We start from the raw sequence: 17,862 nt of genomic DNA, 5'->3' as shown, positions 1-17,862 counted from the left end.
CGCACACGCACACACACACGCACACACACTCTGCCACTCACAAATAGACGAGACTAAAAACTAGGCTAATGATCTTTTCTGGGATCTGTGCAACCTCATGTGCTGCCCGTGGTCGTGGGTGTAGGTCAGGTCAAGTGGCGATGGTGAAATAGGGAGGTTGGAAAAAAACAAGGGAATAATTCTTGATAAATAATAAATAGACCAAGAAGAGAAATAATTAATACATTTTGCTCAAGAAGCAAAGAACTGACGATCCAGGTCTGATGCATATAAATGACCGCTAATGGAAGTGGATCTTGTTGTTTATGTTGTTTATGTTTATGACATACGTCTGGACTGTATAGATCTGCACTCTCGGCTCATATCCAGACAAAAGGGTCCTCGCTGAGGCGCCTCAACAGAGCCACTTTCAGCCGAACAAGGACAGAACCAAAGATGGGAACAGGCAGCACCGACTGTCTGCAAATGGATCTCGAATGTCAGCAGATGTGAGATGCACTGAATAAAATGGCTAATGAGAAATATCACCATCTTCATGACCCCCCCGAACTGGTTTTCACATCATCCCAGAGGCATATGCTGGAAATTAGGTGGGGGTTGTTATAATGCGAAATGTTCTCCATGCAGAGACTTTGTCACTTGTTGCTATGATACCTCAGAGGTGTCAAAGGAGAAATCCACACATGGGTTCAGTGTCCCACTGGTGGAGGTTCAGCCCGGTGGGGGGGCTAATTGGACAAATTAAAAGCACATTACCTGTCAGTCAGATTTCCAGGTGATTCATTGCAGGCTAATGGCCCTTAGTTTATATTCAGGCTCTCTCCCGTATTTGTCTGTCTGTCTGTCTGTCTGCGAGAGCATCTCGGCTCCGAACTTTGCGACCTCGGCGTCCCTTTTCTCTGCAAGCGTTCTGAGCCGAAAGCCCAAAGTCTCCGAGCAATTCGGCTTCAACTCACCAGTTCATCACTTGATCAAACACAAAGAAACAGACTGTCAAACAGACTGTGCGGCTTGGGGACCTTTCCTCCTCACACAACCTGGAGCAGATAAGAGAAATAGTTGCAGCAAAGCTATGAAATAATAACTCAAGCAGCACAAAAGTTTTAGCGTATCATCGACATGTTTGGAAATCCACCATTGCAGCTAGCGTCATTTCTCATTTGGTGAAAGAGGAAAACTATGAGTTGCTTTAGATCAGGACATCTCAGTTATAGGATCTTTTTGGCGCGAATGCATTCATAAACACGGTTGCAGCGCCGTTGCCTCGCAGCCAGGAGGTCGCAGGTTTGATCCCCAGCAGACCATCCGGGGCAGGTCGGCCCTCGGAGGCTGCAGCGGCTCAGGACCGATCCTCCATCACTACGATGCACAACGGATATAAAATGACTGATTTTAGCTGTAGACCATCACACTTTGAAGGAATGACCCTTTAGAATGAACCGCTGAAAGGTCAAAGGTCATGTCTTGGTCGCCTCAACTCTACCCATTGGGCTACTAAGCTACGATCATGCAGACCAATACAAGCACGACATAAATATCAAAAACAATTAAGACATGAGTTAAAAGTAAAGCTGGAATCAAGAACAGCAGCACTGAGAGCCTCTTAGCTCCTTTCTTTCTATATTTCAGAGGTTTTTCCACCGTAACCCTTGAACAAAAATGAATACTGGTTTGTTCCTTTGTCATGATACAAAGAATTATTGATCATTATGGGATTCTGCTTCCACAGGCAGCTTAAAGAAGTTCCTGTTCTCCTCTTTCTATGTGTTGCCTGTTCCATAACCTCTCTCCTGCATGGTTATTGGACCTAAAGAGCTCATGGTTTCCGTTGCATAACTGCTTGATAAACCAACACAGTAGTAATAACAAGTTACGACCGCGTGTTAATGTTCAATATTTGAACCAGGGCTGTTCCACTTGTTGCCGGCCCTGCCCACAAGTCACACAGTCGTGCTATTATTCAGCTCGCAGGGGAACACGATGACTCCGCGCTCGGAACCTGGAGGTTTGCGCTCGCAAGGTCAGTCGCCAAAACAAACTGTTCCATATCATCTGGGAGTGTCCGCGTTTAAAACATTATGATCTGTAGGCAAACAGAAGGGACCTGTGTCATCACAGACAACAGTGAGCCGGGCTGGGAGAGAGAGTCTGGAGTCAGATGGGCCATTCATTAATAATCTCATTAACGTGACGGTTGTTAGGTTATAAGTTCACCGCCCGCTGACGTAACTGCTTGATTATGTCCGAAAACTGACGATGCGACTCGGATCTCCGCGTCCTCGTCAACAAGAAGTACGGGACAGAAACCTGACAGGATCCCGATAACACCAGTTCATTCCTAATCCCCCTCTCTTAATCCTCCCTTTTCATGTGGCGGCTTTGTGGCCTCCGAACACGAAGGCTGCGCGTCCAGGGCGGCGAGCGGCGCACGTTCGGGCCGCAGGGGGAGCAGCTCTGGGACATGCTGTTCTGATGGGAGGAACAGGTTTTATTAGTGCACATATGGGCGACGGCAGCGCCCCCCCCCCCCCCGGATGAGTCGGCGGTTCATCGCAGGGCCCTATGTGAGTATTTGTGGGTTGCTCAAAGGTACCTCAGCAGTGATCTGAAGTTGTTCTGACACCTTCCCCAACAACCACAACACCATGCCTGTTTTGTGCGTAGTGGGGCTCGAACCGAGAACCCTCGGTCCGCTCCATGAGATGGTGGATGGGGAACGCCAACAGCTTCGAGGGAACAGGACGCCTCCGTCGCATCTTCACAAGTCCCTGGATCCATCTGATCACTGCTCACCAATCACTGCAGGACATGCTGCATACCCCCCATACACACACACACACACACACACACACACACACACACACACACACACACACACATACCCCTAACCCTAACCCTAACACATTATATTGGCATGTATTCTATGCACTGACCACCAGTTCTTGCCGTGACTTCATAATGTCTCCTATGGATGAATAAACCCCTCCCTCCTTCCCTCCCTCACTCCCTCCCTCCCTCCCTCCCTCACTCCCTCACTCCCTCCTTCCCTCCCTCCTTCCCTCCCTCCCTCCTCCATTCTTCCCTCCCTCCCTCCTTCCCTCTCTCCCTTCCTCCCTCCCTCACTCCCTCACTCCCTCCCTCCCCTGAACCCGGTCCCTCTGAAGCGACCACTGTTTGCTTCTGCGACAGCTGGAATCCAGAATCCCGGCGATTATTGCCCACAGTGACTCATAACAATAGCCCCGGATCAAACGCCTCCGGGGGCATCTGTGATGTCTGAGTCCAACAGCACAGTTCATGTGAATTATGACTCAGGTTTATGATTTCGTCTCCCTCCGTCATAAAAAAGTTCCTGTGGAAATCTCCATTTTCCTCCGTGCTTGGAGGAGAAATAACCGGTGCATTTACGTGCACTTTGTCCCAAATATGGACTTCAAATAGAATGCTCGAAATGTCTTACTCATTTAATCTTATCTGCCATCTCAGACCAATTTGGGATTAATTAGTATAAGGTTTAAGAACGTTCTGGTGTTAGCCACAAGCTATAATATCAGATCATTAGAAGAAAATGCATTCTCATAGCCCCAGATGGAGCGTCAGGTAGCTAAAATGCACGTGAAGCAGTTTAGCTGTATAAAGTGGGAGGATGCTGATGTATTTATTTGAGCTTTTGAATTTTAAAGGCTCACATTTAGGAGCTCTGACAGACACGCCGATACTCTACTGGGAGTCCTTCAGGTCCCTCTGTACCATTTCATATTTCTTCAGTGTCTGTTGATTCTTCTCAAATTAACGCCATGGAGCTCTGGTTTACCCTTCGATCCGTCAGGAAGGTGAGGTGATGCTAAAGTCCCCCTCGGATTAGGTTGTTTTTCTTCTTAGCCAGGTCCTGCTGAGCTTCAGGGAGAGACTCTAAATCTCTTCTGCGTCTCCTCTATTGAGGGAAATCTTCGTTTTCTGCGTAAAAGGAGGAAACAGAGAACAAAGGCATCAAAAGAAGCAGCTAATGCTAATGAGGATAATTTGTGTTGTCTTTTTTTTTTTTTTTTGCAGGTCTGTGCGTCTATAATGTGCCTTTCTGAGGTCAAGACCCGCCCCCTCAGGAAAGAGTTTCTGACTCCAGGCTGTTCAACATTAGAACCCAACTCCCTCTGCTTGAAGTGAAGCCCTCTGCGTCATTCATCACCTTCCCGGGCAAAAGGTTGCGCTCTTCTAGCCGCCGAGGCTAACGGTTTCCTCATTGCCACTTTTCTGAGCGATCCACATGTGGCTGCGTGTGAGATAAAGGGAGGCGGAGGAGTCCTCGGATCTGATGCTGTGAACGTCCACCGAAGCTCTGAAGACCGTCCCCGAGCAGAGGAGATGCCTGCAGGCGCTCAACGACCTTGATGAAATTTCCATGAATGTGCCCAAAGGGATTTTTTTTGTCTCAAACTATTATAGAATTTCTCCAAAAAAAGAGGGAATAGTAGTTTATGTAAATGCTCATTCTGTATGGATGCTGCCTGGTGTCCTGTGTGTGTTTGCATTAATAAATAATATTGATCTGCTGTGCTGGGTCCAGTTCCCCGACAGGCCCTCCTGCTCCATCGGTGAAGTTTTACGCCGATGATTGATTATTCTACACGTCTTCATCACACTCCCCCATTGAACATGCACGTTCAACACCCACAGCGGTGCGCTGCCGTTAATTAAAAGGCCCTCAGGTAACAGGAACCATCTCTGAAAATAAGACATCAAATTCTACTTAATTGGAAAGTTTAACCGTTGAATTCTTGAACTCCGCAGGAGGAAGGAAGGAAAACAGCTGTGGAGGCTGAAACATAACGGCAGCAAATGGTTAAAATTGTCTCCAAACGCCCCCGACGCAAGGACGCCGCGCTCGCTCTCTGAGGAGAAGGCGCCTCAGGTAGCGTGAACGGCGGCCGGCTCCCCTGTTTGGGCTCGAACACATGACCAGCAGCTTTGTTTGACTGTGTAATGCAGCTAGCTCCGCCATCGGGGGCGTGCCGACGCTCTTCTGGGTCCAGCACATCTGGATTTCTGCGTGTTGCTCAAGGGAAAGTTTCTTTTTCACTCATTATGTCTCCAGCTCGCTTCATGATAAAGTGGTTTTGGTCTCTTGACACCTTGGCAACGGTTCATTTCCCTCTGCTTTACAACCAAGACGGAGCTGAACATCTTTACGCCTACGACATCTTCACACCTACAGTGTACACAGAAATGTAAAGCAATGGCGTTTAGCAGCAGCGGTAATATGCGCTACGTGCACATTAGCATTTCTTTTTCTGTATCCGTGCGCTCCAGGCCGGGCTCTCATTAGCAGGTGTTTGGAGCTCAGGATCTGAAGGCAGAGGAGCCGTCAGTGGTCAGACACCGGAGGAGGGGGCTCGTTACATAAAATAATTGGAGTCTTATGTAACTTGGAAAGGCGTTAGCTGCTGTGGCGGCTCCCCTCCTGCAGGAGGTCCACTTTGGCTAACTTTTGTCGCTTTTTCGTCGGGTTCACTTGAGTTTCTTTGGAAGTCACGGGTGTCCGTGAAAACTCTTTTGGTGTCAGCTGAATTTTGCTGACGATTACTAGCTGTTAGCGGCTGCCAATCTGTATTTTTTGGTCTGTATTCATCTCTCTCTCTCTCTCTCTCTCTCTCTCAGAACTGTTCTTTTGAAAGCAAAGGTGTCTTTATTTGAAGAGGCTCTATCAATGTGTGAATATAAATATATGCAGGAGGAGAAGAGGCTGGTGCACAGGTTCAGAGGTGGCCGCTCCAGCACAGGTACTTGCAGTTTTCTCAGAACGCACCTTCCATTCACGTGGGAACGAGACCAGGAGGAGCCGTGAACTCGGGTCTGGGTTCACGCGCTCTTTGATGATGTCATTTATCCTTTTGTGTCATGTCAGCAGCCAGGGTCTGCGGAGCTGCAGAGCCGTCAGGGCGGCGTGTTTACATCTAAATCGGAGTGAATGCGTGAGGCTCCTGCTTCGGTTCAGCTTCTTTTTTTTTATGTGCAAAATCGGATCGATTAAAACCATCGCTTGTTAATGTTTCCATGAGAGAGCTGCTCTTCGCCGAGCGCCTTTGAGAGACTGCTTATCTTTAATTAAATACAAAAAAGGGGAAAAAAAGTGTTGCCATCGAGGCTTCAGCAACTTCACCATGGCAACGATTCTTCAGTCAAGGTGAACCTTGATTTAGCCCTGTTGTGTTTCTCCCAACAGCATTATTATGTGTGCTGGCCTGGTATTGAATATAAGAAACCATGAAGGGTTGGGGGTTGGGGTGCTGAAACTAGGCAGTTTGATTATTGGTATACAGTATTCCACATTGCTGGAGTCAGCACTCTCACCTCACAGCAAGAAGGTGTTGGGTTCGAATCCTGTCTGGACCAGGGCCCTGGGTTCCCCCCTGCTACTTCCTCCCACAGATCTACATTTATGGTTGTTTGTGTTCGACTCGTCCGGGGAAACAGGAAGCAGAGGGATGAGAAAGACCAGCGGGAAAGAAACTGCTGCTTTGAATATGCAGAGGAGGAAACTTTTCACATCTCTTTGATCAGCGTGCCTTGTTTTGGTGAAGCAAACTGAAAGTTAGTCTTATGGTGACACGGTGGTGGAGAAGGGCATTGGTTTAATCCCCTGCTACAACAGGCACTGAGCCAAGATATACCGGCTCCACCTTAATGCAGTTGTGATGGAAAAGGAATTCCCTTAATCGTGATGGCTCAGTGCTGCACCTCAAACAAGTCAAACAAAACCACCAGCTGGCGGCACTAGTCAGCCCTCTCCGTGTGTTCAGCCCCCCCCCCCCCCCCCCCCCCACCATCAAAAGACGATAACAAATTCTTTTCCTTAGTTCTTGTCCTGGCTTCCTGATTTGGGAAATTTCTTCTCGCTACGTTTTATCTCACTTGCTAAGAGTAAAAATACAACGTGGTAGTTGGTTAGCTGACTAGCATGCTAGCTCTGTGCATGTTTGATATCACTGACTGCAGGTACCTCCAAGGGTTAAACATTCTATACCCCTACTAATGCACGCAGCCAGGTGATAATAGAGGGGTTGATGTGTTGAATACCGGGCTTGTATAAACACACTCACGTGCACGCTGCTCTCCCACATTCATCTACTGAATTGATTTCCCGCCTCCTTGACTGTCGCTTCATCTGCGGTGGATCGATTTTGTTGACGCTCCGCTCAAGCAAATAGATCCCACATCAGCGTTCCGTCCCGAGTAACTCTTCCGCGGCTCGTATCTGGGCTCGGGGGGGGTCTCCCCGGGTCAGGGTGGCTCTTCACTGCCACTCCAGCAGCCCCCAGTGCTGTCAGACCTTCATGAAGGTTGTTTATACGTCTCACTTAAGCAGCTCAATAAGAACCAAACGAGAAAATAACACTTTATTTTAGTTTTTAGTAAAAACACCGTGGAACAATAGTGTGTTCTGCTATGTCCCAGATTATTGCAGATTATAGTCACGCTATTGTGATTTATTTAACCCTAACTGGAGAAAGAGAGAGAGATAGAAAGAGAGAAAGAGAGAGAATTATCTTTACATACATATTGATTTTAGCGGAACAGTGAGCATTCAATTGATAAAAAAAACACAATGCAAAATTTTAAAAAAAAGGTCGGCATTGTTTCTGAAGGCGAAGTGGTTTGTGTGACTGTTACGTGTCACTGTGTACGGACTGTCGACCTAAAACATTTCTGTTGTGCTTAAAAGCCCCTTTTTTTCATTCCCGCGTTCAAACACCGCCCCCTCTGGTCTGCAGGGTGAACTGCACGAACAGTGAATGCAAAATCTGGCAATGCGACACGGTCCCCCTCTCACGGTCCTGAAACTGGTGATATTCATGTCACCAGTTTCAGGACCACCATTTCTAATGCGACCAGGACCCCCTGCAGGGTGGCCCCCCGTCTCGATGGCTCCTGCCCTCCGCCCACTGATACGTTTTTACTGGCCAGGTACATCTGGCGAGAGGGGATCCATAGCGAGCACTGGAAGGGCTTGTCCGTGGTCTCCTTCTTGACCCCCACCACGCTGCAGATGTTGTACCGTCCGTCCAGGTCCTGCTGGTCCTGCCAGAGGGACGAATCCGTCAGGTTGACGTCCTCTCTCACCCAGTGCACCACCCCGGCGGGGTAAACGCCGCTGAAGCAGCAGCTGGCGTGGGTCTCGTTGATGGAGGGGGCCACTGACCCGAAGCACTCTGTAACGATTCGTCACTTTTAATTTGGCGGGACGAGGTCAGAGGTCAGAAAGGACCCAGATGTGCTCACCTTGCACTGTGACCACACTTCGGTTGTGAGCTACTCCCATGTTAGAGTGAAGCTTGCACATGTATTCGCCCTGGTCGACCGGCATCACGCTGACCAGAGTCAGAGCGAGGCTGCGGCGGGGGGGCTCCTCTGCACTCTCACACCAGGGGCTGGAGTCGTTGTAATGACAGGTTTTATTTTTAAACAACCAAGAGAACCGTTTGATATCCATCTGGGGGGGACCGGTGGCCTCGCACGTCAGTGTCACGTTGTCGCCGCACCGCGACCTCAGCACCTGCGGCACCGTCCGCAGCTCCACAGCGCCCCCCACTGGAACCGAGAGGGAGAACAAGGCTTATAACCCGGACCCAGACTATCAGAAGTACAGAGCATCGTTAATCATGTTTGATAAGCAGTTTGATTAAAATTCGGTGCTTTTAAAAAGGTTTTTGCCTACAATAAATGGTTTAGTTGTTAACTTAAACTGGGTTAGAGTCAGAGGTTTGCACGTTCTTTATTTATAGAACGCATGAAATGATCTTGACATAAACAATAACTGGGAATAAATGGGCCTAAAACTGATATTCAACAACATTCTTTAAGTGCGGTCATGAAAGTAAGTGCAAATACTGCTCATGCGTGTTCTGCAAGGTCGTTATCACATCCGATGCCCACGATCACAGCTTATATCTATCATTCAACCCCCAATGTGGTTTTTAAACTGTCCATTTATAGCAGTTTTCCTAAATAATAATCCTAAATAAGGCCCCTAATTAAGGGCAAACTAGAGATGCAGGAAGAGGAGTGCTGGTTTCTGGGATGGGTCAAAACCTGCGCGCATTCCTCTGCTCAGTCTACGTGCTTCCGGTCTTTATTCTTTATTCTAAATACAGTAAATGCAGAGAAAACCCTGAGAAGTCCTCTCTTCTTCAATAAAAGTTAGAAAGTCTCACCAGCAGCGAGGACCGCTGAACAGAACCAGGCGACTGTGAGCCAGCTGATAAGATTCGGCCTCCTCATGCCGGACCAGGAGCCCATGTCACAGATCTGTGTGGAGATCAGGTCCAGATGAATGAAGAGTCACAGTAGTGGATAGAGAGAGAGCTGCTCGCTGCTCACGCCGCTGCTCTGCTGTGCACTCACACAGAAACCACCTGCACGGCTGAGGTTCTGGAAAAACCTCAGAGCGTGCTGCCAGGCTTTCGGAACAAGATTTAACATGCCCCGGAATGGATACGCGCAAAAAACGCAAGGGTGAGCGGAGATATTCTAGTTTGTCGAGTTCCCGTCCAACAGTTCCCGTCTTCTTGCTGACTGGCAGCGAGTCCATGCACGCCAACAGGCTGAACAAACTGTCCTCCCAAGTGTTTCACTCACCGGTTGTCCCAGTATTACGAGAAAAGGTGGAAGTCATGACACCAAAGCCAACAATAAATCTGCTTCTGCCAACCAGAAACGGCCAGATGTGATATTTATCCTTCATGTGCTTTACACTGATACTTTTGCTTCTATGCATTATTTAGGTGGGTTTAGCCAGCAACATTTAGGTAAATAAACAGAGCATTCAGACCGTTTTAAATGAATCACTTAACAAAGAAAGTGTATCCGGCAAAGCAAACACAGAGAGTAATTATTAATTCCCAGCAGGAAAGTGCTGACAGTCATTTATTTAAGTGATCTTACAGCAGGTAACAGAAGCGGCTGCAGACCCATCAGGCAGAGGTTGAGCGCTGAGGACACCTAGTGGACAGGTGATGGCACTGCACATACCTCACAATCAGAATATCCCATCTTTGCGAAATATTGACATGAAGTGTTGATGATCCTTATATGAGATCGTGTTTCGTCTTGACTTGTTTTCAAAACGACAATAAGAGGCCCAATTAAAGGTGCTGGAATATCAGTTAGCATTGATTTGACCTTTTTCCTCCCGGTACAATATTCCAGTCGATAGCCACACCGCTGCTACTGCTGCAATGGCAACATACACTAATACCGGCTGTCAAGCAGCTACTCACGGTTGCATGTGTGGCTCCATTTATATTTTGTCACGTTAATCACATCATAATGTGATTAATTTTCAGGACAGCTGCATGAATGTTTCAGTGGAGCAACAGTGCGGGCCCTTCTAAGCCGGGCCACAGATGAATTATGATGACATTTAAAGCATTAGCTGTGAAGCCAATGCAAGCAGACTCATTTAATGTCAATACTGAAACCGCGGCCCCTTTATTGTTTTCTCCTTACAAGCACTGATGCGCGTTATTCATTTGCTTTCTTGCCATTTTCAGACATTTTCTTCATTAAAAGGAAACAACGCAAACATCTCGAGTTGGGGCTAAATTGAATTTCCAACCACTTGAGCAGAGTATTCTGTTTGCCCCCATATGAAAATGAACCAAAAGCTTTTCTCTGATTACACTTAAGGAGACTCTAAGTGATTACAAACAACATCCTGTAGTCGTTGTTTTAGGAGCAATTTCACTTGGTTTGCACTTTTGCCGCAGTAAGAAAAACCAGGCGGGGCTGAAATTCTGTCTTTAAGATTCCTTTTCTGATTTGCTCCAATATTCCCCAAAGTAAAACGAGGACGCACTACAAATGAAATCAGTTTATTTACTTTTGTGATCATTTTTGGGGATATTGAGAGAAGTGGTGCATGATGTGCATAGTTTAACAGCTGACTTAGAAAATACACCGTGAAAAGGTTGCCACGGCGACAGAAGTTGCTGTCCTGTAAGCCAGTGCTAGATGTGAGTGTTGATGATGTTTTTAGTCATTCACTACTCAACTTTTCTATAAAACAGCAGTTTGAATCGAAGGTAAAATCTCCGTTTTATTGCTCAAAATCTCAGTGAAAACAGAGGAAACTGATCAACAACAAATTCTTAATCAGTGAGACTCTAATCATTGAACTGTGTGTAAGATAATGTATTTTCAAAGAGTAAACAAGGTGCATAAGAAAGAAAAGGTTTACCTCTCCCACCAGCCCACATTCTGAACCGTTTCTGTCTGTTTTGGCACACATGCTGCATGCTCTGGACAATGTTTAAAAAAAGAAAAGAAAAAGATTTTTTTTCCTGGACTGGTTGCACATTTGAGAATTTAGATTGTGACACAAATTCCCACAAAAGGAACCCGTGTCTTTTCATGCCGAGCTTCTCCCTGCAGGGCAGCCTGCAGAGTCTCTGGCTGGCTGGAGGTGTAGTTCCCCCTCAGCCCGTTTGGGGTCGCTGCTGAGCTGCAGCAGCCTGCCGGAGCTGTCCGCGGTGCTGAACTCTTTGAGTTGTTACGAGGGAGAAAAATAGATAGAATAAAATCCAATAAAGCCCAGTAATAAATTTATAACACTGTCATAAATACTAGTTGATATCATAATGACTTTAAATTCATTTATCCTTAATTTATGTATGTTTTGAGACATGAACATTGTCCTAACAAACTATATAATAATAAGGATTGAATAGACCTCTCTACTTGTAGACAGTTTTATTTTATTTTATTTTATTTTCATGAACTTTGGTTTGAGCAGCCTGAAAAGGCACCTCTAGGCGGCGCTGCTGCTCACCGAGGCGCGGGGAGAGAGAGAGGGATCTGACGCTGAAAGGAGGAGAAGGTTGGCCAGTTTTCAGGAGATTCTTCTGATCCTGCACATCGGAGCCGGATTACAGCGCACTCACAGGAGTTGTCGGGAGATCCACTCATGGACGGTGATTAAAAATCGCTGTCTTTTCTTCTTTCTTTCTTTTGGGTCTACAGTTTTGGGTTGTTTTTTTTTTTAAATCCCCAAACCCCGAACCGGCGACTGCCGATCCCCTCCCGCGGTGGAGCCTCTGGAGGAAGTTGCGCAGGCAGCTGTCGAGCACAGAAGTTTCCCCGTTTCCGTCGGGGTCTGACACCAACAGCGGACTCCCGGGTGAAAAGTTGTCTCTTTGAAAACCTCACGCCACGCAGACCGGCAAAAATGCCGAGGAGACCCGTGCGCGCGCAATGATCGCGAACAGCGGCGACCTTTCCATGATGGTTAGAAGATGCCTCCTCACTTTCAAGCCGTTCAGGTAAAAACACACCCTTTCCTTCCCCCCTTTCGCCCCTTCCTCGCCTTCATTTCAACACCAGCAGCTGTGAAATCGCTAGAAACTGCGGAACCAAACCCAAACTGGGTCGTGCGTCCGCGTCAGTTAATTCAGGTTTGTATTTTAATCACCTGGAACAACTGGCTCCCCGCTGTGCGCAGCGCAAAGTTTCCCATCTGCTGCTCCAGAAGAACGAAGACAAACGGAGCCTCGTTAGACACCCGGAAATATCCAGGAACGATTCGTCCGCAGTAGCAATAAAACAGGCTGGGAGGCGGTTTGCTGCGCTATGACCTGCTCACCCGCGTGTCCTTCCGCTGTTTGTCTTGATTTTACCGCGTAGCTTTGCCAGTTTCAGCCCTGTCAAAGTTTCAGTGTGACCAGAGGGAGACTCCTGCGTGACATTTTGCCCATTTTCTCCACGTTCCCAGCAGCTTGCCCAGGTGTCACTGCAGACAGGATCTGAACACACCAGCGAGGACCTCAGAACCAGTTGTGGTCCAACCACGGTGCAGTTGTTCAGACACCAGGTCCTAGTTTCTGAGCCTCTGCTGCTCACCTGCCTGCTGCTGAGCTGAAAGGCGAGCCGTGGTGTGTTTCCCCCAGCGTGACTCTTGGAGCGTGCAGACAAACACGTTTTCAGGCTAAACCCTCCAAATTTGTCTTTTTTGTTGTTCCTCCCGCTCAACACGCATCCGCCATCTGCCCGGACGTTAGTGCGTTCCCTGTCGGACGTTAGCTCGCGGAGCGCCCAGCCCGTCCCTGTACAGGCTCGTTCCAGCCGACATGCTCCGGTGTTTCTTTTGCTTCAGGGAAAACAAACCCCAAAACGGGAGCTTTGCTCTGTTCCGCTCGAGTTAACGCGACACCCCGTGTCTGTTTCTGCAGGATCTTTGTGGTGGGGATCGGTTTCTTCAGCCTCTGCTTTCTAATGACCTCTCTCGGGGGTCAGTTCTCCGCCAAGAGGCCCGGCGACCCCCCCTTCACCGTTCGAGCCGAAGGTAAGTTGCTCCGGCTGTGCCCTGCGCCCATAATGACAAGGCTGGCCCCCCTGCTGGGGGCTCAGCGAGGCTCCCTTGATTGCTACCAGCGGGCTGACAGATCTGCACACTCTGCTCATCAGGGGTCCATCAGGGGGTCCTCTGCTCACTACACCTCCATCTCGCTCTCCCCATCTTTTCCTGCATTAGCTACTTCCACCTCACGTGCCCTCTTTGACCTGCATCCGTTGTTCCTGCCCGTCCCGCCCCGGTGCGCGTGGCGCCCTTTTTTCTTGCCTTCTTCTGTTTGAAAGATTCTGTGGCGAAAATCTTCCCTCAACCTACATTTTGAGGACGTCTTTTGTAGCATGAAACAAGCAGCCGGGACATTAGAGGAACGAGGCCGTCGTCTCAAAGCGACGCCGTAACTGGAAGAGGGTCATTTTGCAGACAAAGGGAGGTTCTGCTTCGGCGCACAAGCTCCCATTACGCCGCGTGTAATCGTCCATTTAGAATTCAGCACTTACTGTGAAACTCCCCTGAAATTCGAGGTCAGCTGGTGGGGAAACGCTCCATGCGACGCCTGCACGGGACCGATCCCGGCGGCCGGCAGGGCTGAGGATAAATGACGTACAACTGTAATGCGTCAGCTTCACAGCGACCTTAAATCGTCTCTTCTGAAAGTCTGGCTGCGGCTTTCTGAACGTTTGAAATCAAGTGGCTCCAAACTAGGGAGGGGATAAAGCTCCAGGAACCTAAAGGTGTAGAATCAAGGCGCTGAGGGGAGAGTTTCAATGGTTAAGTAAGTTTCCACATCTAACAGCTGTTTGTCAGCTTATTTTTCCAGATGATTTCAGAGACGTGGCTAGCTAACATTAGCATTGCAAGTCCAACCCGTGCCAGGGACGCCTAATGGGTTCAGAACCACACTATCTTCCTGAGCACCTTGGGATGGTGCCTGCACATCTAAGACGCTGCAGCAGAAAGCAATTGGGTGGATCTCTGTTAGCTTTTGGACTGTTGCCTCTCACCTTTTTTTGCCCCCATCTGGCGCCTGCGTTGATCCCGCGCGTGTCATCCACCGCGATGGGCACCAGCTGGCGCGGGAGGAGGCCAATAGGAGCCTCTCCCGACCCATCCGAGGACACCAGTTTGTGTTTGTAGCTGTTGAGATCGAGAGGGCGATAATAACCTCCCCTCCAGTCAGTGAACAGCTTCTCAACAGGTTTTTTATTTATTTATTTTTAAATTTGAATATGCTGAAAGATGGGCTGGCATCCATTGTGTTGATGAAGTGAACCAACACCAATTATGCCCATGAGAGGCAATTTCACAGAGATTACATTCATGAAACAGTGTAGCAGCATGAAGACCAGATAAAGTGATGCCGGTGGAAGAAAGAGGAGCTAGCTTATTAACTAGCTGCTCAGCTGCTGCAGCCAAGGGACGGCATCAGGCCTCAAGCTCATTAAACACACCTTAGTCTAACAGACCAGCAGGGGAATGCAAACCCCCCCATTTGTGCCCATGTGTTTGTGCGTGTTTGGGAATGGGGATTAGCTACGCGAGTGTTAGCGTGCTAGAAATGAACGTGCAGGACGTGTTCGTCTGCAGCCACGCCGTCAACGCAACATCCTGGCTGAGCCTGAGAAGAGTGGAGGGGAAAGGTTGAGAAGAAAAATGGGCAATTAAGGTTTTTCTGTCCAGCCCTACTCACACCCGACTCAAGTTTATGATCGATGCCCCTAAAATTACCGTGAGCAAAAGTGCTGCGCTCTTTTCCTGGCACGCTCTCTCCCTCGCCCCTGATTTAAAATGCATGCATTTCTTTCATTATGTCTCTCAGAAGGTACAGGAAGCTAATGATGTGAGAAAGAGGTAAGGGGAGACCAGAGGGAGACGGCTCCTATCAGAGTGGGGGAGCATGAAAGGCGGAGGCATTTGATCCGAGATATCTTAAAGGCTCCAGAGGTGCACCGTAGCTTTCTAACAAGCTCTTTGAAGACCACCTCCACAGCATGTCCTTTCACTCTGAGGCCTTAATGCAGCTTTGCAACAAAGAGGGAACAGGGACCTCCGATGCTTTCATGTTTTAACCCGGCCTGAGTATGTTAATGTTTTCTGTGTTCTGGTCCTTGAACGCCATTACGGGGGATTTTGAGCATCATATGTATATATAAGTGTGTGTGTGTGTGTGTGTGTGTGTGTGTGTGTGTGTGTTTGTGTCTATTGAGCACCAAGACACTCTTTCCATTTACAAAATGAGGACATTTTGGCCAAGTGGGTCCCTTTTTCCTGGTCCTCACAACTTCAAAGGGCTGTTTGAGGGTTAAGGCATGGTTTTAAATTTGAAGTTAGAATTGGATTGAGGTTAGGATGAAGGGGTTTAGTTGGGATAATTAGGGGGTTAGTTGGGTTTGACTAAGGAGCTAAGGATGTCTCACATCTATGAAGGTCCACATCAGGATAGTGATACGAGGATGTGTGTGTGTATGTGTGTGTGTGTCTGTGTGTGCGTGCGTGCGTGTGTGTGTGACAAACATTATAGAAATAACAACAACACACCTCGAGTCCCCCAGTGAGCAGCATCAGGTGTGCAGCCGCCCTCGTGTTTGCATTCACACCAGATGCTTCCACAGAGGTCTTTTGTCATTATTATTTCCCGCCTCAGCAGTTTTCAGTTGTCGATGCATGAAAATCGGTCCGGCCTGACAATGCGCCGGGCGTGCTGGGCGGCGGTCACTCCAGGCGGAGGGAATGCAGGAATCTGTTTTATATGAACAACAAAAGGGGGAAAAAAAGGCCGATAAATATCGCGTCATCCTGCCTGATGAAGTGTTGCAGCAGGAACAAGAGGGCGGCACGGCGGCCGGATCCAGGAGCTGAAGGAGCGAGGCGCTGAGTGTCTGGCGTCACCTGCAGAGGAACAGCAGCGAGCTGCCACCAGGCAGGTACGACAGGAGACGCTCGATTGTTGTTCTGCTCGGGGTGCAGATGACAACAGCTGCATTATGGTCCTCACAGCGGCGGCCGGCCTCTCGCAGGAATTAGAAAAGACGTTCGTGACAGAAGGTGCGTTGGTGGAAAACAAGGCTGGGCTCACTGGATTAAACTGTCGTCTGGGAAAAGCAGTTTTACATCTAATACGTACACGACTTACCTAAGAGCACCATCTCCTCTCCTCTCCTCTCCTCTCCTCTCCTCTCCTCTCCTCTCCTCTCCCTCTCTTCTCCCCTCCTCTCCTCTCCTCTCCCTCTCCTCTCCTCTCCTCTCCTCTCCTCTCCTCTCCTCTCCTCTCCTCTCCCTCTCCCCTCCCCTCCCCTCCCTTCCCCTCCTCTCCCTCTCCCTCTCCCTCTCCTCTCCTCTCCTCTCCTCTCCTCTCCTCTCCTCTCCTCTCCTCTCCTCTCCTCTCCTCTCCTCTCCTCTCCCTCTCCCTCTCCTCTCCTCTCCTCTCCCCCTCAAGTGGTCATGTTCAGATGAACCTAGAAAAAGGCCACCAAGTACAAGACTGTGTTGGAGACAATATCTCTGCCATCTGATTGGCCGATGTCACTGTCCGAACAGGAAGTGCTAATTCATTCAAAACCATCAAAGCTCCATAGTTAGTAGAGGAGCGGCTGTTCTGGACTCTCTGGAGCCCGTGTGGAGAGTTCTAGTCCAGACCAGTATATAAAATTTGGTCCAAAATGTGCAAATATATTCTTCACTTGATCTTATTCTTGTTCGGTGACAGCTGAATGGAATCGTTATAGACATTTCTTTATCTGTCCCCAAGGACAAAATTCAGTTTCACAACCCCCCCCCCCCCATATATTCACCAAGCATCAGACAGACACATACATCACACACCGGATGTCAACAAGGCTAACAGCAATTGTTGGACAAGACTGAGCCAGAAACAGCACCAAGATCAGCCGGGTTTAGTAGTTACAATAGATGGGGGTGGGGGTGGGGGGCAACATGGAGTCCTTTGAATTTCCGAGTGGCTGACAGCACAGGCATATTTTCAAGGCACATTTTTATGCACATCTTTGTAGAAAATTGATTTTAAAACATATATCTCACAGAAAAATAGACCTTAAAGGCAGCATGGTAAAGAAAATGAGCTGGAGCCCAAGATGGAGCCTTGAGGGACCCCGTGTGGCCCAGTGAAGCTGCAGCTGAGGAAGGATGGCCTGGCCAGAAGAGGCCCTTTCTGGCAGCTGTGGGAGATGCTATTGATGTTTAGATCCAGGAAAGAGCTGAGGTGCTGTAGCTGGTGGAGCTACTACAGGAATGTATAGGAAAAACAAACTCAAAGCAGTCCAACTGGTCCTTTTCCTGCTCCACACCAGCGCCTTTGGTTCTGCACCAACCAGCAAAGCGAGCTGATGGCGAAGAGATGAAACAGACGTTTATTAAACATGGTAGAAAGCGACACGAGGAAACAACACTGGGCCACTGACAGCAGAGAAGGAGGCAGAAATGGAGTTATATAAAGAAGGAAGGGGGCGGAGACAGTCAGACTCCAGGCAGGTGAGGAAAGAACACACACACACCAGACTCATCTA

The 17,862-nt window shown here is 48.5% G+C and overlaps 2 protein-coding genes across 3 annotated transcripts in view; one reads left to right on the top strand and one right to left on the bottom strand.

The window, feature by feature from the left end:
* Positions 1–7,373: 7,373 nt before the first annotated feature.
* LOC101063277 (uncharacterized) lies at positions 7,374–9,555 on the bottom strand. Its single transcript, XM_003964528.3, has 3 exons — positions 9,210–9,555; positions 8,278–8,586; positions 7,374–8,207 (listed from the first exon to the last, which is right to left on the bottom strand). The coding sequence occupies exons 1-3, from the start codon at positions 9,292–9,294 to the stop codon at positions 7,849–7,851; spliced, it is 753 nt and encodes a 250-aa protein (XP_003964577.1). The 5' UTR covers positions 9,295–9,555; the 3' UTR covers positions 7,374–7,848.
* Positions 9,556–11,786: 2,231 nt separating this feature from the next.
* The window catches only part of LOC101072839 (alpha-1,6-mannosylglycoprotein 6-beta-N-acetylglucosaminyltransferase B), a 43,944-nt gene continuing 37,868 nt past the window's right edge, over positions 11,787–17,862 (top strand). Inside the window, exons 1-2 of one of the 2 annotated variants that reach the window (XM_029836556.1) lie at positions 11,787–12,314; positions 13,221–13,333. In XM_029836556.1, coding sequence (XP_029692416.1) covers positions 12,247–12,314; positions 13,221–13,333 — 181 coding nt within the window. In that variant the 5' untranslated portion in view covers positions 11,787–12,246. The remainder of the gene's footprint in view (positions 12,315–13,220; positions 13,334–17,862) is intronic. The other variant, XM_011603835.2, reaches the window with a different exon arrangement.

Source organism: Takifugu rubripes, chromosome 5, assembly GCF_901000725.2.
Source record: "Takifugu rubripes chromosome 5, fTakRub1.2, whole genome shotgun sequence".
Taxonomy (NCBI): domain Eukaryota; kingdom Metazoa; phylum Chordata; class Actinopteri; order Tetraodontiformes; family Tetraodontidae; genus Takifugu; species Takifugu rubripes.
Note: the sequence above shows the minus strand (reverse complement) of the source record. Positions and strands in the feature narration are given on the sequence as shown.